Source organism: Phascolarctos cinereus, unplaced genomic scaffold (genome assembly GCF_003287225.1).
Source record: "Phascolarctos cinereus isolate Bilbo 61053 unplaced genomic scaffold, phaCin_HiC Scaffold_4;HRSCAF=312, whole genome shotgun sequence".
NCBI classification, from domain to species: domain Eukaryota; kingdom Metazoa; phylum Chordata; class Mammalia; order Diprotodontia; family Phascolarctidae; genus Phascolarctos; species Phascolarctos cinereus.
This window is the reverse complement of record NW_027555847.1, coordinates 356,844,402-356,868,993: the sequence shown is the minus strand read 5'-3', so window position 1 is coordinate 356,868,993 and position 24,592 is coordinate 356,844,402. Positions and strand designations below refer to the sequence as shown.

The window sequence follows — 24,592 nt, the reverse complement described above, 5'->3', positions numbered from 1 at the left end:
TTAACTACAAAATCTATTTTTTTTCCTCAGCCCTCATCCTCCTCGCTCTTTATGTAGTTTCTGATACAATTCGCCACCCTCTTTTGGAGAATACTCTCTTTTTTCTTTGCTTTTGTGACACTGCTGTCTTCATAATTACCAGTGAACCCTTAATTGCCAAAATTATGGCAATTATGGCCCTCCTTATTGTTGATTTCTCTGAAACATTTGACTTTGTTGACTCCTAGTTCCTCCTGGTTACTCTATTCTCTCTGAGCTCTCTCTTGGTCTCCTCCTATCTGTTTGACTGTTCCCTCCATTCCTTTGTTGTTACATCATTCAGGCTCTGTCCACTGTGGATGCACCCACAAAACACCTAGGCTTTCTTCTACTAACTTTCTATACTCTCTTCCTCATAGAGAACTTATAAGATCTCATGGGTTTCATTCACTATTATCTAGGTATTCAAATGACTTCTAGAGCTATAAATAGAATCTAATATTTCTCCTAAGCTCCAATTCTTCTGTTCAATGAATACTGCAAACCAAGTAATGTGGAGGCATACTGAACACAGCACATCCAAAACAGAATACATTACCTTTCATCCCAAACCTAACTCTCTTTTATAGCTCCTTATTTCCATCAAGGGTACCACTGTCCTTCTAGTCATTCAGGTTTGTAATCTCAATAGCTTCCTCAATACCTCACTTTCCTTCTTGCCACCTTCATTTATCATATTTTATCATTTCTACTTTCACAGCATCTCTCACATCCAACCCCTTCTGCATTCACACAGCCATCATTCTAGTTCAAGCCCTCATCTGTCTGACCTGGATCATTCCAATAGCCTCCTAATTGCCCTCCTGCCCCATCTCTTCTCAGGACCAGCCACCCACTGCACAGCGGCCAAACTGATTTTTCTAAAGCTCAGGTTTGATGATATCACCTGTCTAACTCAATAAATTCCAGGGGCTGCCCATTATCTCCAGAATCAAGTACAAACTCCTTTTTATTGAAAACTCTTTACCGTCTGGTCCAAATCTACCTTTCCAGACTATCTACAGCCTTTTTTTCTCTTCATGCCCTTCAACCAAACTGACTGTGCTACATGATACTCCATTTTCTGTCCCCATGATTTCAAAGGCAATCCCCATTTCCACAGTTTATTTTCTTCCAGCTTTCACCTATTAGAACTCCTAGTCTCCTTCAGGATATAATGCAAGGATCACCACCTTTGCATGCACCTTTTTTGACCTCCCACAGCATATAGACATACATGCTGTCACTCCTGATAAAATGTAAGCTCCTTGAGGGCAGAGACTATCTCACTTTTATCTTTATCTTTTATCCACAGCACTTAGGACAGTACCTGGCACAGAGTAAGTACTTAACAGATGTTTATTGATCAATTTCTCTTTCTAGGTTCTCTTACCTCTCCCCTAATCACTACATAATTTCTTTTGCAAGATCCTCATTCATCTCCTACCTCCTAAATGCTAATGATCTTCAAGGTTCTATTTTCTAAGGGATTTCTCTCTCTTCACTTTTTTTTCTCAATGATCTCATTTATTTCAAGGCAGATAATAACCAAATCAATAAGCCCAAATGTAATCTCTCCATCTCCCACATCTCCAAATACTTATCAGCTACCTCCACCTAGCATTTATGGCAGCATTTCTAACTCAGGGTGTCCAAAATGAAACTCAGTATCTTCCTCAGTAAACCCACTCTTCCTTCAAAGTCCCAGGAGCTGAGGTTCCCAAGATCAGAAGCATCCTTAAGTGTCTACTCAAAAACTCTACTCTCTTTACCCCAAAATCCAACCATTGTCAAGTCCTGTCGATTTCATTTCTACAATACTTTTCTCATCTTTCTGTTTCTTTCCACTCACATGGCTACCATTCTGGTTTACTCTCTCATAATTTGTGACTTGATAATTATATAAGCCTTTCAATAATAGCTTCACTATTGGACCAAAGTCTCCCTTCTTTTCAATCCATGCTCCAAGTGATTGCAAAAATAAACTTTCTAAGACACAAGGCTGATGATGCCATTCTCTTGCCCTTCAATGTCTCCCTGTTGATTTTTTATGACAGAATTCCTACAAATGCTTCAGACTGGCATTTAAGACCTTCCACAATCTGGCTTAATTTACCTTTCTAGCCTTGTTTTATATTACTCCTTTTCACATACTGTACATTCTTGCCAAACTAGCTGACTAGCTGTTTCCTAAACTTGACATCCCCTCTCATAGCTCTCTGCCTTTGCATAAACTTATGCCCCACATTTAAAATTCACTCTTTCCTTGTCTCTGCCTTTTGGTATCCTTTTCTTCAAGAATCAACTCAGGTTCCATTTCTTCTACAAAGCTGACTCTATCCCCACTCCTAACTGCTTATTACCATGAAAAGGTTCTACTTACAGAAAATATCAATGGATTAAAATATAAATTGATTTTTAAAAGGTTTGTACAGATTTGCAACATCCACAAATAACTCTTAAGAGAAATTAGGAAATACCTAACCACTAATGTTAACATTATAGAATTCAATTGAATCATTTAAGGTGCTTTTCTTCCTTGTCCATGTTCTACTCTCTCTCTCCCTCCTCTTTAAAGGAGACTTTAATCCCCTTGTGGGAATGGACTGCATTATTTTTGTCTGTATCCCCAGTGCTTCAAAAACAGTGTTTTTCATCTAGTAGCCTAGAAAATGGAGTGGCCACCATAAACATATGACCAAAACATTGAGTCATCCTGACAACCTGACATAAACTATGATTGGGAATGACAACATAATGCCATTTGGTAGCAGATTTCCTACTCAGTGCTCAAGGGGGGAAATAAAGTTAGGTAGAAGGAAGTTCAATGATATCATTGTTCATTAGAGCCTAGTGTCTTATAAAGGTCTCTGATAGAGAAAACCTAAGGTTGACAACCTATAAAACATTTCATGAACCTCTGCTGGCTGCTGAGCACGATGTGAGATTATGGCTGCTGAAGTTTGATGGTACTGAACAGAAGAGAGAAATGATTATTTCTCTCTTGTATTAATAACCAATTATTGAATTAGGATTATGGTTTTCTCCCTTTCTATTTCCTCATTCAGAAATCAGTTCCTGTAATTTATTCAGCCAGCCTTTGAAGTTCAAGGCTGATAATAAGATGAAATCTTGGGCAAAACTTACCCAACTGGGAAAACTTAGATCTGCTGAAAGGTAAAGAAATTCTAGTTTAGGTGAATTGTGAATTCTAGCCCATGGTGTTTTAGTCAGACAGATCTGAGTGGAAGTGGATTCCCCTTTTCGTACAGATTGCCCTAGACTAGGGTGATCTGGGAAGAGATAAGTCTCTGTGTACAGGACTGAGTAATCAGATCCATGTCACCCAGCCCCTCACTAGAAGAAGCCTACCTCTCATTAAAATATTCATTCTCTCTTTTAATTGTTAACAAATCAGAGTTGTTTGCTACCTCTTGGGAACACCTACTCTTCCAATGGCATATAAGAATTGAGAGGCTTGTTTTCTGAGAAATGGCCAAATGACCATCCTTTTATTAAATATGGCTATTGAGTATTACTCACTGGCCATAATTAATAAAGTAATTAGTTACCCAGAAATTATGTCTCTTGAACCTTTCATATGTCATACAGGTAAGTCATTTGTAGCCAGCACAACTGGCAAATCTCATTCATAAGTTTTATCTATTAATAGAATAGATGAAAAGGAATAGACAGCAGTTTGGTAGGAAGAATGCTGATCTGGAGTCAAAGAACCTGAGTTTTCAGACTCTGCTTCTTACTACCTATATTATTTTGGGTAGGTTATTCAACCTCTCTTTACCTCTGTTTCCTCATCTGTAAAAATGCGGAGGTCAGACTAGATGATATCTGAAATCCTTTCTAACTCTTGTAACTCTAAATCTGTGGTCTAAGACTCTAAGTTGAGGAGGTTTTCATATTTGATTTGGCATCTTTATTAGTTCCAGTGTGGGAAAATAGAGTCTAGATGAAATTGTATTTTACTTATAAAGAGGGTAAAAAACTTTGATAAATGAGCATTGAATCATCTGGCCCAATCACCCATTACGATACCATTATGCATGAGACACAAAGTTGGTTACTATATAATTTTATTCAAAATTGGATTTTTTTCCAAAGTCAACAATTTAAATATTTCACTGAGTTTGATATAGTACACACATAAATAAATACATATCAGGTTGAAAAATACGGCCCATAAGAGGATTGTGGCTTTCTATGAAAAATTACCAATAAACTTCAGGAGTCCTGAAATGGAGCTGAACTTTTCCAGGGATTGTTATTTCTCTCCTTAAATACCAGGGACTAAAAGTCTATCTGGCTGAAGACTAAGTCTATATCCACTTGAAAAAGTACTGAGAAAGTGAACAAAAATAAAACAAAACTATGTTTCAGCTGTAGGTGCAAGCCAGGTATTCAGGACAGGGGAAGTTTCAAACACATACTTAGACAAATAATTATGTGGAAGGCAGGTCTAAGAAATAGGGATTGGGCCAGGAGTCATTAACAAATCTAACCAGGAAACACCTGGGCAGCAAGATCTGGGAGAAAGAGGCAAAGAATTAGGTGATACAGCTAAGGCAGATGATTGAAAAACTGATTCTTCTAAAGCTGGATAGGAAAATACCGACGTTGGAAAAGAAAGAGCATTGGAATAGGATCAGAATGTTTGGTGTACAGTGCTGGCTCTATTCCTTACTGTCTGTGTGACTGTTCAATCCTCAGTTTCATTAATTTGTAAAAACAGGAATAAATAATGCTTGCTGGATGACCTCACAGGATTATTGGAAGTTTCAAACGAGGATGAAGTATGCAAAGACATTTTGGAAACTCTAAAGAGTTATAGGCATGTAAGAACATGAATTATTGCCTGCTGTGGCACATTCAAGAGATCTTCACAATTGAGGAAGCCTTTGGTTTCCGTTACAGAAAGATTTACATTCTTCCTGCTTAAGCAGAAGCTAATTTCAAAGTGAGGTGGGCTGGGAGGCTTCACAGAAGGCGACAATGAGAACACTTGGGGATATGGGGGAGAGGTGGCTAGCAGATCTTGGCATTTAAAAGATGCAATGAACCTTCCTACTGTCATTAATATTTTCCCACTTCCATTTTTAATATCATGCAACTTTTAAAGTAATCCAGTTAATTCTATTTTTAAAAATAAATTTGCATGGGTAGCTTTTGCTTTTCTGTCTCTTACACTGTCCAATGATCTTTCCCCCTCCCTCTCCAAAAAGCCACTTAGAACAAAAAACAGTGAAAAAAACCCCCAAAACTTCAGCAAAGCTAATCAACACATTTAAAAAGTCTATAATTATATGTTATGTTCCAATGTTTGACTTCCACATCTACAAAGAACCATATCTCTCTCATATCTCTTCTTTGGGGCCAAGCTTAGTCACTATAATTTCTGCAGGATTCAGGATCAATTGTTTCATTGTTGTTCTTTCCATTTACATTAATTTAGTTTCTCTGTATATTGTTTTCCTCGTTCTGTTTTCTTCACTTTGTCAGTGATGAAAAGAAAGATCATTCTTTTTTTTTTTACATTTTCTCCTTCATTCTCCCACCATTACCTCAACCACAGCAATCTCCCCTCACCCAATTTAATTGGAGATAAGAGTCCAACAGCAACACAGATATCTCTTTCTACCACCCCTCACACAAACTATTATTTAATCTGGGAGAAGTCTTAAAAGTTAAAGCTATTAGCAAATTCATTTAAAATTTTTTGGTTTATGATTTATTTATGAAGATTTTTTTTAATGTAAAAAGACCTCTCACTCTATCTCACCTACTTATCTATGTGCAATCAATTGTTAAGACTTCATGATTTATTTGTTCAAAAACTGTAGCTCTGGTCCCTTATTCTCTATTCTAGTACTCTTGGTGCCTTAGTCCAGCCCCTTATCATTTCATGTCTAGACTGCAATAGCCCCCTAATTGATTTCCCAGTATTGAGTCTCTTCCTGTTCCAATCCATCCTTCCACACAGCTGGTTACAAGGTAATGAGGGAATACACAGCAGTTTGGGGGGACTAGTAAAGGATTCATCAATAAGGTGACACAACTACTCAGAAACCAATAATTATGGATTTTTTCTGGCCCCCACTCTCTTCCAGTTTTATAGAGAAGCTAGAGTTTCAGTTATCTCTCTTCATGTAACTGTTCTGTCATTGATTATATTAACAGTGATTATCGTTTTTAAAAAATAAAGCTGGCATAAAGCTGAGTCTTGAAGGAAACCATGAATTCCAAGAGGCAGAGGTGAGGAAGGAGTATGATAGGAGATGGAACAATATGTGTGTATCAGTGAGACTGTAAGAAGACTGAAGACATAGGAAAGATCAGATAGGGAGAGCTTTAAATATTAGAGGAGTTTGTACTGATTCTCAAGGCAGTTGGGAGCCACTGGAATTTATTAAATTGGGAAGGGTGACATAATCCGATCTGCTCTTTAAGAAAACTACTTTGGTAGTTGTATGGAAGATGGAGTAGAGAGGAGAGAGTTGAGTCAGGGAGAATAGTTAGAAAGCTGATTCAATAGTCCAAGGGAGAAGAGATTAGAGCCTTAACTAGGGTGGTGGGTGTATGAGTGGAGAGGAAGGGACTTACAGAAAAGGTGTTTTGGAGATAGAATTGACAAGGATAGGTGCCTAAGTGAATGTGTAGGCTAAGTGTAGGATGAGGATGACCCTGAGATTGTAGGGTGTCAGGAAAGATGGTGAGGTCTTCAACAGTAATAGAGAAATTTGCAAGAATGGAGGGTTGTAGGGGAAGACAATGAGTTCTGTTTTAAAAATGCTGAATTTGAAAATTTTTCTAATAGGAACTTGTTGTTGCAAGACTTCATCCCACACTAGGACAAGGTATATGAATCTGGGACTCATCTTTATGGAGATAATTGAACCCATGGGAGATAAATTCACTAAAAGAGAGCATAGAGAGAATTAGACACCCATGACAGAGCTTTAGTTTATACTCTGTTAGTGTGCATGACATGGAAGCTGAATCAGTAAAAGAGACTGAGAAGGAGCTATCAGAAAGGTAGGAAGAGAACCAGGAGATATTTTTCTGAAAATCTAGAGAGGAGAAAGTAGTCAACAGCATCAAATGCAGCACAAAAATCAAGAGGGATTAGGATTAAGAAGAGGCCATTAGATTTGGTGATGACTTCCCCCATATACTCTCCTGTTTGCTATCTCCCTTCCATGACACATCATCTTTCATCCCTGTGCCTTTGCTTAGGATCTCCTCTATGCTGAGAATGCTCTGCCTCCTCACTTCCACCTGCATTAGCTCACATGCCAGGTTCTTTCTGATCTCTTCCCTTATTATCTCCCCACACCCAGTTGTTATTTGGTTTCTTCCAATCATCATAGGATTTGGGGGGGTTTGGTATATATGTTATATTTATTTGTCTGTGAATATGATGTCTCCCTCTAGTGGAATACAAACTCCTTGAGCGCAGGACTTTTTCATGTTTTCACATTTATCCCCAGTACTTAGTATGGTACTTGGTATATAGTATGCCATTAATTGGGACAGCCAGATGGTTCAGTGGATAGAGTGCCAACCCTGGAGTCAGGAAAACTCATCGTTCTGAATTCAAATCCAGTCTCAGACACTCCCTAGCTGTATGACCCTGGCCAAGTCACTTAACTCTATTTGCCTCAGTTTCCTCAACTGTAAAATGAGCTGGAGAAGGAAATGGCAAGCCACTTGAGCATCTTTGCCAAGAAAACCCCAAATGAGATAACAAAGAGCTGGACGTGACTGAAAACAACTGAACAACAACAGTGCCATTAATAAATGCATGTTTCCTTGTTTCATTCTTGGCAGATAGAAGGCATTGATAAATGCTTGTTTGCTTGATTGGGTTAAACATAAGCTTCTGGTGAGTACAGATTTTTTCATTCTTTGTGTTTGTGTCTGTAGCAGCTAGCATAGTACCTGACATATAACAGACATTTAATAAATACATGTTTGTTGGCTTACTGAATTGTGATAGTAAACATATGATCTACTACAGAATATCACTTCTGAAAGTTTGCTGTTCCTTACCAAGATCTTCATCACTGGTGCCCTCTATGCATATGCAGGTAATTCTCACAAAATGTTTATATAGATGAGAAAGCACGCATAGAGTTCAGTAGTTGTATATTTCCTTGATCATCTTTCCTTTTCTGGCACCAGTGAGATCAAAAATGAAAAAGATGAAAGATGCAAAGAATGTAAGATCCTTCTCTGCTTAATTGTATGTTGCTTACCAAAAAGCACTTAATTCATTAGAACAAAACACTGCCTTAAAAGGCATTCTTGCAACCAAGGTTTCTGCCACCTGCAGATCAAAATTATTTGAGGCACTTTGGAAGACAGAACAAGAGTTAAAAAAAAACTGCTTTAATGACCTTTTGGTCATAAATATCATCAGGAATAAAACAGGGAGATGTATGCTTGGCAGGGACAGCTAGGTGGCACAGGGATAGAGTACGAGGCCTGGAGTGAGGATGATTTATCTTCCAGACTTCAGTTCTGGCCTCAGACACCTAAAAACTGTGTGACACTGAGCAAAGAGCATGACTTACTTATTTCAGTTTCCAGCTTAACAGCCAATCCAAAAATGTTTCTCCTGCCATTTGTTTAGCAGACTTGTGTATTCTCTGAAATGGAGAACAGGGCCCCTCTATTCCACTTCTTCAGGCACCAAACATTCTTGCTCTATTATCTTGGACAAGTCACTAATCCCTTCTTCAGCTATATAAACAAACAAACAAACAAACAAACAAACAAATAAATAAATAAATACATAAATAGATAAATAAGTGAATAAATGAAATGGAAGGGAGTTGGCATTGATGTCATCTGAATTCCTTTTTAGCTCTGTATCTTATTTATTGATGATATCTTCAGACATACTTAGAAGTACTTTGAAAGATAAACAGATATAAGTGTGTTTCAATATCCATCTTTGGAGTAAACATACAAACAGATCACATTTACATTTGAATTTTTGAGAAGGAAACCACTTTAATACAATGGTAGGTATTAGTAGTAGAAACTGCTTGAACTTGAATGTGAAATGAAATAGATGTAAAATTTTAATGAATCTGTAAAAATTCAAACATATTTAGTGATCATTTACTGATGCTCATTAGATTTTAAATGAAAAACTTCACTTAAAATAAATAATCCTTGATATAGAATTGTAAATTTTATAATACTATGTAAATATTAATTAATATAATTATTAGTGGGTAAAGATCTGTGCTTGGAGCCAAGATGATATGGGTTCAAGTCTAATCTCTGTGAGACTGGCTGTATTACCCTGGGCAAGTCCCTTAATCTCTTGGTGCTCTGGTCTAAAACGATGAGTTTCAAAGAAGTTGCTGACCTGCTATGATAGATATTTCCTCATTTGAGAGTTCCATACAACAATGAAATCATAGGTTCAATCCCTATCCCAGAGATGGTAATTAAATCCATGGGAGCTGATGAGATCACCAAGTGAAATAGTATAGAGAGAGGAGAAAAAAGGGCCCAGGACAGACCCCTGAGGGACACCTTTGGTTAGAGTGTGTGATCTGGAAAAGGATCTAGCAAAGGGGACAGAGAAGGAGCAGTCAGATTGAGAAAAAGCAACTGGATATGACAATTGAGAAAGCACTGGTAACTTTGCAGGGAACAGTTTCAGTGCAATAAGGTCTGAAGCCAGATTGTAAGGGGTTAAGAAGAGAGTGAGAGGAAAGTGGAGGTGCCTACTGTAGACGGCCTTTTCGAGTAGTTTAACTACAAAGGACAGAACAGACATAGGATGATAGTTAGCAGAGATAGAAGGATCAACTGAGGACTTTTTCAGGACCTGGGAGAGACATAGGCATGTATGTGGGCAGTAGGGAATGAAGCAATAAACAAGAAGAAACTGAAAATAAGTGATAGAGTGGGGATGATGGAGGAGGATGTCTGTTGAAAGAGACAAGATGGATCACTTGAATGGGTAGAAGAATTAGCCTTGGTAAGGAGTAGAGAGTCTCCTTCTCAAGAAAGATGGAGTAGTGGAAGAATGGACACAAGTGTGATGAGATGATGTAGAGGGAAGAAGATGGAGCTCATAGTGAATGGCCTCAATAACCAAAGTATGCTAGACCTAAAAGGGACATTTTTTGTTGTTGCTCAGTTGTTTCAGTTGTGTCTGACTCTTTGTGATCCCATTTGGGGTTTTCTTGGCAAAGATCCTGGAGTTGTTTGCCATTTCCTTCTCCAGCTCATTTTACAAATGAAGAAACTCAGGCAAACAGGGTTAAATGACTTGCCCAGGGTCACACAGCTAGTGAGTGTCTGAGGCTGGATTTGAATTCAGGAAGAAGAGTCTTCCTGACTCCAGGGCTGGCACTCTATCCACTGTGCCACCTACCTCCCCACAAACGGATATTAGAGATAATTAAATTCAAACCCCTCTTTTTTCAGATACAAAAATTGAAATTCAGAAAAGTTAAGATTCTTTGCAAGGAATCTTAAAACAAGTTAGTGGCAGAGTTGGGATTTGAACTCAGGTCTCCTGACTGCTCTTTGGACCCTCTTTCTACTACTTTAGAGCATATAAATGTTGCAAATTAAATACCAACAGCCCATGCTATAGGTAGAAAGAAACCAGTAGGAGGACCCTTATCTTTCTTTATAACTAAATTTTTTTTTCTTTTAATTGGGATACCAATCTGTGTATAACTCATTTTTAATGCCCATTTTCAAGTATTTCTATGACATTCTTTCAGCAAAGTTTACTGGCATGCTTCATTACAACATGGAAATGACCTAGTTTTTTTTCTAGGATTATGTCATTGAAGCACAAGGTCTCTAATATCATTACAATTTTGAAAGGCTTCAAACATAAGCTCAATAAGGTGATTCAGGATAGTAATATTCAGGAAGGCTCATCTACAGAAAGCTGAGCATAAGGTGATGATTTTTTTTTTTGGCCACTATAACTTCAGCTAAGGCTTGGGAAGGTTTCTAAGTGTATCAGTGGAAGGCGTATCCACATCAAAGAAATCACAGACCTTTTGAAATAATGAAGTTCTATGAAATTATTGTATATAATTTATATTCTTCCTTTATTCAAATATGTAAACTGCTTAGTTTGACAAAGTATATAAGATATGTTTCTATTTAAGATAGTGATGGCATATTCACATGGGTTATCTAAATGCACAGATATGGCTCATGGGTTGCGTAGATATCTCTTTAAAACCTAAACCCTCTCCAAGATAGACTGTGATTTATGCCTTCAGGGAAGTAAGAGAAGGTCCATGACTGGGTATTTGCTCTTTTCATACTGAGAGAAAGAATGGTTTCACCCAGAGTAGGTCTATTCTAGAAGCTTCAATGGCTGCCCAAGTGTTGTGGGTCAAGTATTTCTCTGTGTATGAACTTCCAGCTCTTAAGATCAAGGTAGAGACTTGGAAAGCACACTGCTTTTTGTCTGTCTGTTTGTTTTTTATAATTTATTTTTAGTTTTCAACATTCACTACCACAAGCTTTTGAGTTTTAAATTTTCTCCCCCTCCCTCCCCATCCTCCTCCCCAAGACGGCATGCAATCTAATATAGGATCTACATATACATTCCTATGAAACATACTTTCACATTATTCATGTTGTAAAGAAGAATTAGAACCAAATAGGAGGAACCACAAGAAAGAGGAAACAAAACAAAACAGAAGAAAAAAAAAGAACAAATAGTATGCTTCGATCTGCATTCAAACTCCATAGTTCTTTCTCTGGATATGGATAATGTTTTCCATCATGAGACTTTTGGAGATGTCTTAGATCCTTGCTTTGCTGAGAAGAGCTAAGTCTATCAAAGTTAGTCATCGCACTATGTGGCTGTTACTGTGTACAACATTCTTCTGGTTCTGCTCATTCACTCAGCATCAGTCCATACAAGTCTTTCCAAGTTTTTTCTGAAGTCTGCTTGCTCATAATTTCTTACAGCACAATAGAATTCCATTACATTCATATACCACAACTTGTTCAGCCAATCCCCAATTGATGGGCATCCCCTCAATTTCCAATTCTTTGCCACCACAAAAAGAGCTGCTATAAATATTTTTGTACATGTGGGTCCTTTTCCTATGTTTATGATCTCTTTGGGATACAGTGCTAGAAGTGCTATTGCAGGGTGAAAGGGTATGCACATTTTTATAGCCCTTTGGGCATAGTTCCAAATTGTTCTCCAAAATGGTTAGATCAATTCACAACTCTACCAACAATGTATTAATGTTCCAATTTTCCCATATCTTCTCCAACATTTATCATTTTCCTGTTTTGTCATGTTAGCCAACCTGATAGGTGTGATGTGGTACTTCAAAGTTGTTTTGATTTGCATTTCTCTAATCAATAGTGATTTAAAGCATTTTTCACATGAGTATAGATAGCGGAAAGCACACTGCTTAAAGAAATGTTAGTTTTGGATGGCATTAAGAAATCTAAAATTACACACACCTAACACCCTCAAAAGGACCAACAACCTGAATGTTTCAACCACACACTGATGAAGGTATTAGAGACATTGGGACGATAACAAAAATGTGGCTTTTCTACATCCATGAATACCAAATGTCACCATCACTGACTTTATAGTCTACCTGTTGATGTTCAAATACCTACTCAGGAAACGAAATACAAAGCAGATATAAGCAAGTACTGTCTGGCTTATTCTCTTAGAGCCAAGCTGGTTACATCTCCCTTAATGGTGTTCTAGGGGTACAGTAAGGGGTTTTGAATGTCTCTTCTCTACAACCATTGGCTCAAGTCCTTAATAGTTATGTCCTTCCCTACCTGTGAGAAGCAATCATACCCAGTTCATTTAACTACTTAATGTCAACTAGCTTTTACATAGTGACATCTATTTCAAAAATATAATTGAGGAAAAAAATACTGAAATTCTTCCACCCAACCCCTCAGTGGCACATTCCGCCCTAACTCACCTGGATCTCTGGGGATAATGGGTTTAAACTTAGGTCAATTCCTATAAAACACTGGTTCTACCAAATTCATGTCTAAATCTCAGCTATCAATAGGCTACATCCCCAAAGTCACTCCTTCCTTGGATGGGTAGTAACACTGATATAACTGAAAATCCCAAATTCTAGTACTCTGGGATGGGCAGACACTGGGATACCTAGTAGCCCAGACATGTGCTCTGCTGACTTATCAAAACTCACAAGTTTGGAAACTCTAACTCCTTCACCTAAAACAGAAAAGAACAACCCAAAGGCCAAGCACCAAGACCCATTTTTAGAGCCACACCTTGGCCTCAGAGGGAAGTGCCCAAGCCCTCTCACCTTAAAAGTTACTTCTCACTGGATTTTATCATAAGCAAAGGAGTCAAATCAAGAGCAAGGCAGCCAAGAGAAAGAAAAAAATGGTCAAGCTTCTGACCTTTTGCAAGTGGTCCAAGTTCCATTTCTGTAACGAAAGCCAGTCAAATAGGCTGTCACCCTTCCCTAGGTAAGCAGTGCAGAACCAGAGAAAATGTTTTATACATACTTCAGCACTGCTCCAAGGAATTTTCATCATGTTATTGCAACCCTCCCCGAAGCTGGCTTCTCTCCTTTTTCATGAAGAAACGTGATCAGAAGGGCTCTGTGTATGCACCAATCCCCATCACACAGACAAGACGGACAGGGTCCTATGCTCAAGATGGCCTAGTTGGGAAGTGAAGGCTGGAGTAGAATGAAAGAGCACACCCTTTCCCTCCACAACCCCAGGCCAGTCTACAGACTGAGTATACAATATTTAGCCCATATAGTAGAAGCAAAAATGTCCCATCCAGATGGCTAGCTCTCCTTTGAAAAGCAGAATCACCAGCACCTCTGGATAAGTGGACAATAAAAGCATCACTTCATCAATCCGAAGCTCCCAAAGTTCTGTGCTAGGCTACCACATGGCCAGAAATTGCCACGAAGTTCATCATCTTTTATGTTCCCAAATGCTGAGTCACCATGTCCTTAGGGCCCCCAGGGGTTGCCGGGATAACACCTGTGATATATTCCCTGGCTGCTACAAAATAAATTAGTTTAATTCTTTCTAGGCAGACAACAACCTTGGTACTAAGGATGATTAATATGCCTGCGAATATCTTTGTTTTAAGCAATCTTCTAAAAAAAAGAACTTTTCACCTTGATATTCATAAAAAGTCAACATGTCAATACCATGCCAACGCCTCAAGGGGTCAACAGATATTTCTTACCACACTGCCTGCATATAAACTGGTGCTCTGTTATCCATACTTTTTACTGAAAGGCACTTTTCTCAGCAATCTGGAAAACATTTATTTCAATACACCAGTTTATAGTTTTCTAAAATTAAAAGTTTGGAACTCTTTTTCCCAGGGTGGCTGCAGTCATCATTTAGAATGTACCACTAGCCTGATAACAAACAGAAGTGTTGCTGAAGAGGGGGGCGGAGCCAAGATGGCTGAGTGAAAGCAGTGACAACCCACAAAAAGACAGAGTGAAACAAATTTCCAGCCCAAGACAACATGGATGATTGATCAGAAAGGTGTATTGAGCCAGGCTGGGAGCACAGTGCAGCCCGGCATGGGTGCACAGGCCTCATTGAACCTGAAGCAGGCCTCAGAGGACTGAATTGTGGGCAGCTGTGGAGGTTTCCAGACTCCTCAACCCACAAATGCCAAAGACAACTTAGAAGGTCGGTGGGAAAAGTCTGTTTCTGTTGGTGCTGAGAAAGGAAGGTGGGGTTTCAGCTTCATTCCCCAAGAGCTTGGCCCTGGGCGGGGGGGGAGGGCAGCTGCTTCCTGAGCTTCTGACCCACAGACTGAGGGGGAATCCAGTGGCTGATCAGAGAGGGACTGCAGGGATCTCTTTGCCAGTGCTGAGGCAGGAATCTCTTCCTTTGCCCGTGTGTGGATCTGGGTCACAGTTCTGGGCAGCAGTGCTGGGGTGAGGAGCAGCACTGGCATGGTGGAGCTTGTAGTGGCTGTGGAGAGGAACCCCTCCTCACAGTTATGGGACAGAAAGGAATACTTGTGGTCACAGGCCAGGAAAGGAGTAAACACCTCACCCCTTATCATACCACCTTGGTAGAACTGAAAATTTACAGGTCTCTACAAGTATCTCTGAAAACAGCTGTACAAACCCCTGAAGCTTGGGACAGTACACTCTCCACATTGGAAGCAGACTCTTACCTTAACAAAGAGTTTAATAATCAAGTAATTGGCCAGGATCATGAGCAAGCAGCACAAAAAGAGTCAGACTATATTATCTTACTTTGGTGAAAAAGAAGATCAAAATATACAACCAGAAGAAGACAACAAAGTCAAAGCTCCTACATCCAAAGCCTCCAAGAAAAATATGAATCAGTCCCAGGCCTTGGAAGAGCTCAAAAGGGATTTTGAGAAGCAAGTAAGGGAAGCAGAGGAAAAACTGGAAAGAGAAATGAGAGTGATGCAAGAAAATCATGAAAAACAAGTCAACAGCTTGCTAAAGGAGACCCAAAAAAATACTGAAGAAATTAACACCTTAAAAAATAGCCTAACCCAAATGGCAAAAGAGGTCCAAAAAGCCAATGAGGAGAAAAAATGGCCAAATGGAAAAGGAAGTCCAAAAGACTACTGAAGAAAATACTTCCTTAAAAATTAGAATAGAGCAATTGGAAGATAGTGACTTTATGAGAAATCAAGACACGTAAAACAAATCCAAAAGAATGAACAATTAGAAAACAATGTGAAATATCTCATTGGAAAAACAACTGACCTGGAAAATAGATCCAGGAGAGAGAATTTAAAAATTATTGGACTATTGAAAGCCATGATCAAAAAAAGAGCCTAGACATCATCTTTCAAGAAATTATCAAGGAAAACTGCCCTGATATAGTAGAACCAGAGGGCAAAATAGAAATTGAAAGAATCCACAGATCTCCTCCTGAAAGAGATCCCCAAAGGAAAACTCCTAGGAATATTATAGCCAAATTCCAGAGTTCCCAGGTCAAGGAGAAAATATTACAAGCTGCCAGAAGGAAACAATTCAAGTACTGTGGAAACACAATCAGGATAACACAAGATTTAGCAGCTTCTACATTAAAGGACCGCAGGGCATGGAATATAATATTCTGGAGGGCAAAGGAGATAGGATTACAACCAAGAATCACCTACCCAGCAAAACTGAGTATAATCCTTCAGGGGAAAAAATGGTCATTCAGTGAAATAGAGGACTTTCAAGCATTCCTGATGAAAAGACCAGAGCTGAATAGAAAATTTGACTTTCAAATACAGGACTCAAGTGGAACATGAAGAGGTAAACAGGAAAGAGAAATCATAAGAGACTTATTAAGATTGAACTGTTTACATTCCTGCATGGAAAGATGATATTTATAACTCATGAGACCTTTGTCAGTATTAGGGTAGTTGGAGAAAAAAAATATATTTAGATAGATAGATAGATAGATAGATAGATAGATAGACAGACAGACAGATAGATAGATAGATGGCACAGGGTGAGTTGAAGATTAAGGGGTCATATCTGGAGAATAAAATTAACGGATGAGGGAGGATTGTACTCGGAGAAGAAGAAAGGGAGAGGTAGAATGGGGTAAATTATCTCAAAAAGAAAAAAACAGAGAAGAAAAGTCTCTTACAGTGGAAGGGAAGCAGGGGAAGATGAGAGGGAATGAGTAAATCTTATTCTCATAGGATTTGGCTTAAGGAGGGAATAACATACACATTCAATTGGGTATGGAAATCTGTCTTACCCTACAGGAAAATAAGGGGAGAAGGGGACAAGAGAGCAGGGGGATGATAGAGAGGAGGGCAGATTGGAAAAGGGTGTAATCAGAAGTAAATACTTCTGAGGAGGAACAGGGTCAAAAGAAAGAATAGAATAAATGGGAGGGCAGAATAGGATTAAGGGAAATAGAGTTATTTTTCACAACATGTCTGCTATGGAAGTGTTTTGCATAACTGCACATGTACAATCTATATTGAGTTGCTTGCCCTTTCAGTGAGCGTGGGTGGGGAGGGAGAAAGAGAGAAAATTTGAAACCTAAAGTTTTAAAAACATATGTTTAAAAAAAAAGTTTTCACATGCTATCGGGAAATAAGAAATACAGGAAATGGGGTACAGAAGTCTATCCTGCCCTACAGGAAAATAGAAGGGGAAGGGGATAAGAGAAGGGGGGAGAGAAAGAAAAGAGCACAGACTAGGGGAAGGGATATTCAGAATGCATGCCATCTTGGGGTGGGGGGGAGGGTGAGACAGGTTGAAAATTTGGAACTCAAAAACTTGTGGAAATGAATGTTGAAAACTACAAATAAATTTATATTAAAATAAATAAATAGACAAAAAAATAAAAACAAAGAAAAACAAAGAAAAAATTTAAAAAAACAGAATTGTTGCTGAAGCCATTTCTAGTTCCATATTATGTATGACCTTTTACAATGTGTTTTGGGATGAAGTGTGTGCTGTAGACTTTATGAGATATTTTCCCCGGACTGGTGGTTATGTATAATCTAACATTCTTTCCAAGTTGTCTAACTCTAAAGGAAAAAAAATTCAACATACTAGGATCTATTCAGCTAACTATCTATCAATCTCCCACCCACTTAAGCCTCTGATTGCAAAATTGTAGGTGTGTTGAGACTGTTCCTAGCTCTGAAGAAAAAAAAAAATCTATCTCCTTACAAGGTGCTAACCTGCCAATTTTCAGATTTATCACCCTATTGGATTTTACACCTAAATAAGAACAAAATGATTTGAGTGTGGGGGTGGGCTGGGGGAGGGGATGGTTATGAGGGAAGAAGGTAGTTTTTCTGCACTGAGAAGAAATGAAGAGCACTTAGAAAATATACTAAAACAAACAAACAAAACAAAAAAACTAACAAAAAAAATCAAAACAAGAAGGTTGTTTAGCCCAGGGCCTCATGTGGCCTCAAGGCTGCAGGCTGTAAACCCCTGGTTTGGCCAAATTGCACCCCAGGTTGGTAACAGCTTATAGAAGTATTTTAAAATATTGTATAAATCCAAAGAATAAGTTGACTGTTAAGAGTGTGCATCCTTCCACTCTGGTCACACAGACTAATTTCAGGGAATATTAATAGTTTGCTATATACAAGAGTTTTGGGACACTGAAGAAAAGAGCAAGGGAGTGGGATGGAAGGCAAACCAGTTTTTGTAGAATTTTTGTAATCTTTAAATTCTAAAAATTGAGAGGCAGTTAGGTGCCATGTGAAAAAATGATGGATTAGGAGTCTAAAAGAGATCTGGATTTTCACTCCAAGTACAGCCCTGCTTTGAGCAAGGGGTCCCTTACCCTCTCCGGGACTCAGTTCCCTGATCTGTAAAATGATGTAGTTTGTAGGGAAACTCCAAATTGATTTTTAATGCAATTTTAAATTACTTACAAAATGGATGAAAAGGGATTTTATTCACTCCCTCTATAAAGATAACAGGGTAGCTATAGGGGGAAAAAGTGTAAGACAAAGTGAAACTTTCTTTTACTTTCCCAATTTAAAAACGTATTGTTTTTCTTTTCTTTCGACTTTTAAAAGCTGTTTTGGAGTTTTAACTTCTTTCTCCTCTTTCTAACTTGGAAATATTTTCTGTAACTGACTCCCTCCTCCATTGTCTTCCAAATTCTTCTGCTTCCCTCCTCTCCCCCCAGCATTTTTCTGATGCTTTTATCTATTACCCTTAATTAAGTCAATCCCGAGGACTGCCTCTCACTCACCTGCTGCCCTCTGCGGCATCTGCGCCTGCGCGCCACACCTTTCAGGCTGCCCGGGCCCCAGAGCGAGGGCTGAGCGCACCCCTCCCCTGCGGCCGCCTTGGGCTTGAATCCTCCTCCTCCCCTAGCGACGCGAGGCCCTCGCTAGGAGACGCGCCCTTCGCTCCTGGTTGCCCCTAACAACAAGAGGACGCGGCTGGCTCGGCCAAACAGATCTCCCTAGTCCGCAGGTGTTTGCTGTCCAGGGGAGCGGGCGGAGCCATGTCGGACATAGTGTGCAAGTGGCTAAACCAGGAGGTGAAGCTGTCCCGGACAGTGAGTGAGTATCGGACCAGGGGCCTGGTGGGGGCTGGCGAGGGGAGGGAGAAGCCCATTCACTCCTCCACGGAGTTGACGGATGGAAGGACAACCTGCCCCAGCTTTTTGGTGCAGAAGAAAGCCCAGGTAATGGCCCTAGTTCATAGCATCATAACTCTAGGGCTGGAAGGGACCTTTACTATATTTTCTTTGAGGTTATCTAGTTCAGTCTCCTCAGTTTTACGGGTGAGGAAACTGAGGACCAAGGACTTCCTTGTCCATGGGAACTTCCAACCCCACAGGTGTAAGTATCATAGGTGATCCGACTCTAGAGAGGTTTTTTCACCTTTTTAGAGCGCCATGGATCGATCCCCTTTAGCAGTTTGAAGCCTATTGGACCCTTTCTCAGAATAATGTTATTAATAAGCAAGAGAAAATGCGTAAGTTTACGAAGGAAAACAACTGATATTGAAACATAGTTATCAAACTATTTTTTTTAAAGTTTACAGAACTCAGGTTAAGAACTCTTGCCTAGGGCCTAGGGCTGGCCCCCTTAACTATCTCCCACAGTTGCCCTTGATATCTCAGCCCACCATGGGGCTAACCTTATAACCCCTCTCTTTCCAACCCCCATTCTAATGTACTGCCTTGTTAATATAATTAAGATTTCACAGGATTTCGTGTCATAAGGAATTTCTTTTCTCATTTAAAAAAAAAGAGGTTATGAATATCTTTTTTACTAGCATGGAGAGAGGGAAATGTCAGGCATTAAAAAAAATACTTGAAGAATATCTTACCTCATAGATTTAGAACTAGAAAGGACCTTAGAGGTCATCACATCCAGCCCCTTTGTTTTAAAGTTAAGGAAACCAAGGGCCAGAGAGATGACATTATTTGACTTGCACAAAGTTACATAGGTGGTATCAAAGCAAGAATTCAAACCCAGGTCTTGTTGACTCACATTTAGTCTTTTTGACATTTACCTCTGTCTGTCATAACCTATCACGCTACAAGTCACCAAGATTCATCCTTGCCTTGTGTTGGACACTTTTCCCCAGCAGTACACATATAACTCAGTGCCAATTTCGGGGCTGATCTGGGTACTGATGATGACAATGGTGATGATAATAACAAAGACTCAAATTTATAAAACATTTTAAGGTTTGCAAAGTGCAAACTTTATTACCTAGTTTGATTCTCACAACACCATTGTGAGGTAAGTGCTATTATGATCACTATTTTCCATAAGAACACTAAAGCATAGAAAGGTTGCCTCATTTACCCATTGTTACATAGCTAATAGGTGTTTGATGTACAACATAAGTCCAAGTCTTCCTCAAGTACAAGTCTAACACCCTGTCCACTATGCCACTCTGCTTCTCCTACATCATCATTAGAGATTGCTGTTCAAAATTTGTCCCCAAAGTGTGACAGTAAGGAGTTTTATCACTTAATTTCTCCAGGGCTAAATTTTCCCAACTGTAAAATGAGGACTTTAGACTAGATGGTCCCCAAGGTGCCTTCTAGCTTTTAATTCTGTGATCCAATTGAGGGCAATGGCCTTAAATTGGAATTACCTCTCACCTGCTAGATCCTGCAAACTGATGTTTTAGATCTCCAGTGGGCTGGTACCACAGCAAGAACAGACTGCTATATATTTGTGGTAAAAGATGCGGCTAATTTCTGTGATGATATAATAGCCTTAATGCCCTAATCTCATTACAGAATGAACTTTACCTGCTGGCAGACTCATATGACAACTGTTGTGTTTTCACAGCAATGTGCTTCATCAGTCATAACGGCTTGGTTTGTCCTCATTGTCTTGGCAAAGAATCCATTATGCATTGGTGCCATTTTATCTCAGGACTTTTGTTGAAGAGATCTATCAGTCTGTCCTGGCTGTGATACCAATCTCCTGAAACTTTTAATAGCATTGGTTTCTATGATATAGTAGTTATGGTGCAATTCCATCTTAAGGCCATTTCTCCAAAGTGAATCATGGCCTTAGAGATAATCTAGTCCAACTTTGTGGATGGGGAAGTTGTGCCCAAAAGAAATTAAATGTAACAAATGTTGGCTTTCACACAGTAGTGACAAGTTTTCAGTAACAGTCACTGGGTTTTCAAAAAACAGATTGCATTCTGCAGCAGAAACTTCATACTGTTCCTTTACCAAACTCCTATTTCTTACACTGAGATGTAATAGGCAAAACTGACTACTCGACTCTGTCATGGTCCCACAGTGGATCTTATTGTCTCTCTAAAATATAGTAGTAATAGATGATATTTAGTATCTTTCACTCACTCAAAAACTTCCTTCTCTTTCATTATGCAAGCAAAAATGCAATATTGAATTATTAATTTAGACTTCTATTTAGTAAAATTATTACCAGATTATTTAGCCTAATGTGGCTTATTTACTTGCTCAGCAAAAAAAAAAAATTGCTCAAGGGGCTCCAGGGCTCAATTACAGATTGAAACACTTAAAATAGATATATAAAATTAATAATAATAAAACATAAGCAGAAGAGTAGCACCTAATTGATTCTGGTAATGCCAGCTTGAAAAAAAAAAGAATATTTTTTGAAGTTTAGAAGACCACAACCCTTCAAGAAAAAGTCCTAAAGACATGAGCTATTAGTGGAAAATTCCCAGTTTATGCTTCCCTGCAGTATAACTGTTGCTTGTTAGCAGAAATAGAGTGGCCTATCCTAGGAACCCCATGTACTGTCACTATGTGTTACATATCGTTTCATCTTAACTGCTTGGATAGTATATTGGGAAAGAAACAAAACCCCAGGGAACCAGACTGTATAGTGCTTTTCAGACTAAAGTTATGCCTTGAGTTGTACTTGGAAACAAACAGACATCAGTGGAAAAATATAAATAAATGGTGTAGTCTCTTCCTTGCTGTTAAAACACATATAGGCCATTCTGTGCTGCATACATTAAAACTTTTACATGATTTTAAAGAAAATGGGCAATTGTGTTCAATATAAAGAAACTTGAAGCAAAAAAAAAAATCTAATTTTCCAAATGTAGTAAAGACAGCACTATTGTTTATAAGGTCATGAAGGTTTTTTGCAAGAATTTACTTTTTTTCCCCAGATGTACTTTGTTATATAGTATTTTTTTTTGGTTAATGGTTGAAGAATATCAAGAAATTAACTCTTAGATCATTTCTTTCTTTAAATCTTTTCAGTGATAGTTCATAGGCTACTCTCCTGTAGTATAATCTGGGATTCATGTAGTGATGGATAACTTGTTTTGCTAAATACATTTCCTTGGCCAGAACTACAGGGATTCAGTCATGGAGCAATGCTTTCACTTCAGAAATCACAAAACTGGTTTCCAATTGAAGAGAAAAATGAGAGGTGGATTTTGGTGGTATCTCTTAGGAATATATGCACAATATTCCACTAGCCTGGAAATCAGGTTCCCGATCTGTAAAATGAGACAATTGAACTAGGCAATCTGTTAGTCACCTCTAAATTTTCTAATCCAGTGGTAATCCTAGAGATTTGCTAAATTATAGGAGACAAAATATGAATGGTATGTGTTTTTCTGTTGCCTTGATGACTCTGATTCTGCTTTGATGAATGTTAACTACAGGTGGCAAATAGCTAGAAAGAGCCAAAAGTCAAGTCAGTCATATTTTTCTGCATGTCCAAAGAATCATAGAATTTGAAGGAAAAAAAATCTATTTGGAGAGAAAATGAAATCAAGGCATCCTTAACTGATGATACTCAATACTCTCTTAATCCTTAGTATACTCTGTATTTTCCTCTTAATGACACTGTAAATTTGGCATCTTTATATGCCAGTTAAAACAGTATTACAAATGGGTCCCAATACAGGAAAATCCAAATCCAAATCTATTCAATATTCTGGCATTGACAGCTGAGATGAACTAACTAACTAACATCCATTAAACTAAGAATGTTCAGCAAGTTAAATGTAACAGTAATTCCTTCCAAAAATAATTTGAGATAAATAAGTTAATTAAAATTAACTACTCAAATGTAATAGAACATGAAAGGATAATATTAGCATAAACTTTTTTTTGAGATTTAAGCAATTCTTTCACAATAGGGATAATAATACTGTCAATAAGATTTTGTATAATTCTTGATGCTTTTCTCATTTTTTCCCCAAGAATATGACTTGTTTCTTCTTACTCAAGCAGGAAGTCATTCAGTCAGTTTTGTTGCTGTTCAGTAGTGTCTGAGTCTTCATGAGAATGACTGAGGCCACGTTTGAACTCAGGAAGATGAGTCTCCCTGACTCTAGGCCTGATGATCTATCTGCTGCGTCACCTAACAGCCGTTTAGTCAATAAACATTTGTTAATGCCAGCTGGTACGATGCACAGTACGAGATCCTTGGAAAAATACAAAGTTAAATCAAGCCCTCTGCCCTTAAAGATTTTACGATCTTCTAGGGCTTGGTTTAAAAACCCAAACATTTAGTTGAGGCAAATAGCAGCCCTCTCAATTCCATCCAGCATACAGAGCAACTTAAACATAAAGAATTCCAAAGGACTGTCAAGCTATTTTTTAACTAGGATATGTTGCCTTTAAATAGACTTGTTGTACAGACTTATGATATTCGACGGATGTCAATACTTAGTATCAGAAAATATCATAACATAATACTTTTCATTTCTTATATATCGCAAATGTTAAGCGTTTGTCCAGACTGTCGAAATGATCAAGTACTATTCAAAGGAAAACAATACATAGCAAAGCTTCCAAATAGTTTCCTCCCACCACACCCCTCCCTTGGATGCTCACACAGTGCAGCATAGCATTTCCCCCCCTCTTCTATTAATATTGTTAGACAATCTAAAAGATGTTTAAAATCAGAGAATTTTGGAGATGTCAAGACCCTTTGTTCTAAACCTTTTTTCTTAAACATTTTAGGAAATTGAGGCACCTTAACTGAGGTTAAAGAACTTGCCCAAGGTTAATTAGTGGCAGATCCACATCTAGACCAGAGTCTTCTGACATCTAGTCCAAGGTTTTTGATAGACTGCAACCCTAACTTTTCTAAAATTTCAGACATGATATTCATCAGAAAATTTATTCCTTTTAATATCAACATCACAGTCTGCTTTCAGTATTCTCTGCATAACTTGGCACCATTGTGCTTCATTGCAGTGTGGCTCAGAATGAATAGGAGTTGAGATAGTGAGTCTAATAGTACGTAGGCATTGTGCAAATCAAGATCAGACCTTTCAGATCTTTAGCTTAATAAAACTTCTTTTTTCAAATTTCCAAGAAAAGGAGGGTGGGCAGTCCCATGAAACAAAGCAATAAGGTAGCAGTTGAGATTTAATGCCAGATATTGAGGCTTTTTGTAAACTACATTAAATGCTTGAAAGGAATAGGTTATCAGAGTTGATGGTTTCAATCTCATACCAGAGAAAAAAATGAAAATAGAACTAAATCTGTTTTTCAAGTGGAATTAGACACAGGCTAGCTCTTTACTTGCTGAGCATGGATCTTTTATAAAGCCATCTACATTATATTGTTGGTTGTT

The 24,592-nt window shown here is 38.4% G+C and overlaps 1 protein-coding gene and 1 long non-coding RNA gene across 4 annotated transcripts in view; one reads left to right on the top strand and one right to left on the bottom strand.

The window, feature by feature from the left end:
* LOC110214704 (uncharacterized) overlaps nucleotides 1–18,910 on the bottom strand; it is a 39,870-nt gene extending 20,960 nt beyond the window's left edge. The window contains exons 1-2 of one of the 2 annotated variants that reach the window (XR_002326348.2): nucleotides 18,760–18,910; nucleotides 8,607–8,775 (exon numbers count right to left, since the gene is read on the bottom strand). This is a non-coding gene — a long non-coding RNA (uncharacterized LOC110214704). The remainder of the gene's footprint in view (nucleotides 1–8,606; nucleotides 8,776–18,759) is intronic. The other variant, XR_002326353.2, reaches the window with a different exon arrangement.
* Nucleotides 18,911–18,939: 29 nt separating this feature from the next.
* The window catches only part of LOC110214653 (sperm flagellar protein 2), a 105,687-nt gene continuing 100,034 nt past the window's right edge, over nucleotides 18,940–24,592 (top strand). For both annotated transcript variants that reach the window (XM_078153221.1, XM_078153222.1), the window contains exon 1: nucleotides 18,940–19,075. In XM_078153221.1, the coding sequence (XP_078009347.1) occupies nucleotides 19,018–19,075 (58 nt within the window). In that variant the 5' untranslated portion in view covers nucleotides 18,940–19,017. The remainder of the gene's footprint in view (nucleotides 19,076–24,592) is intronic.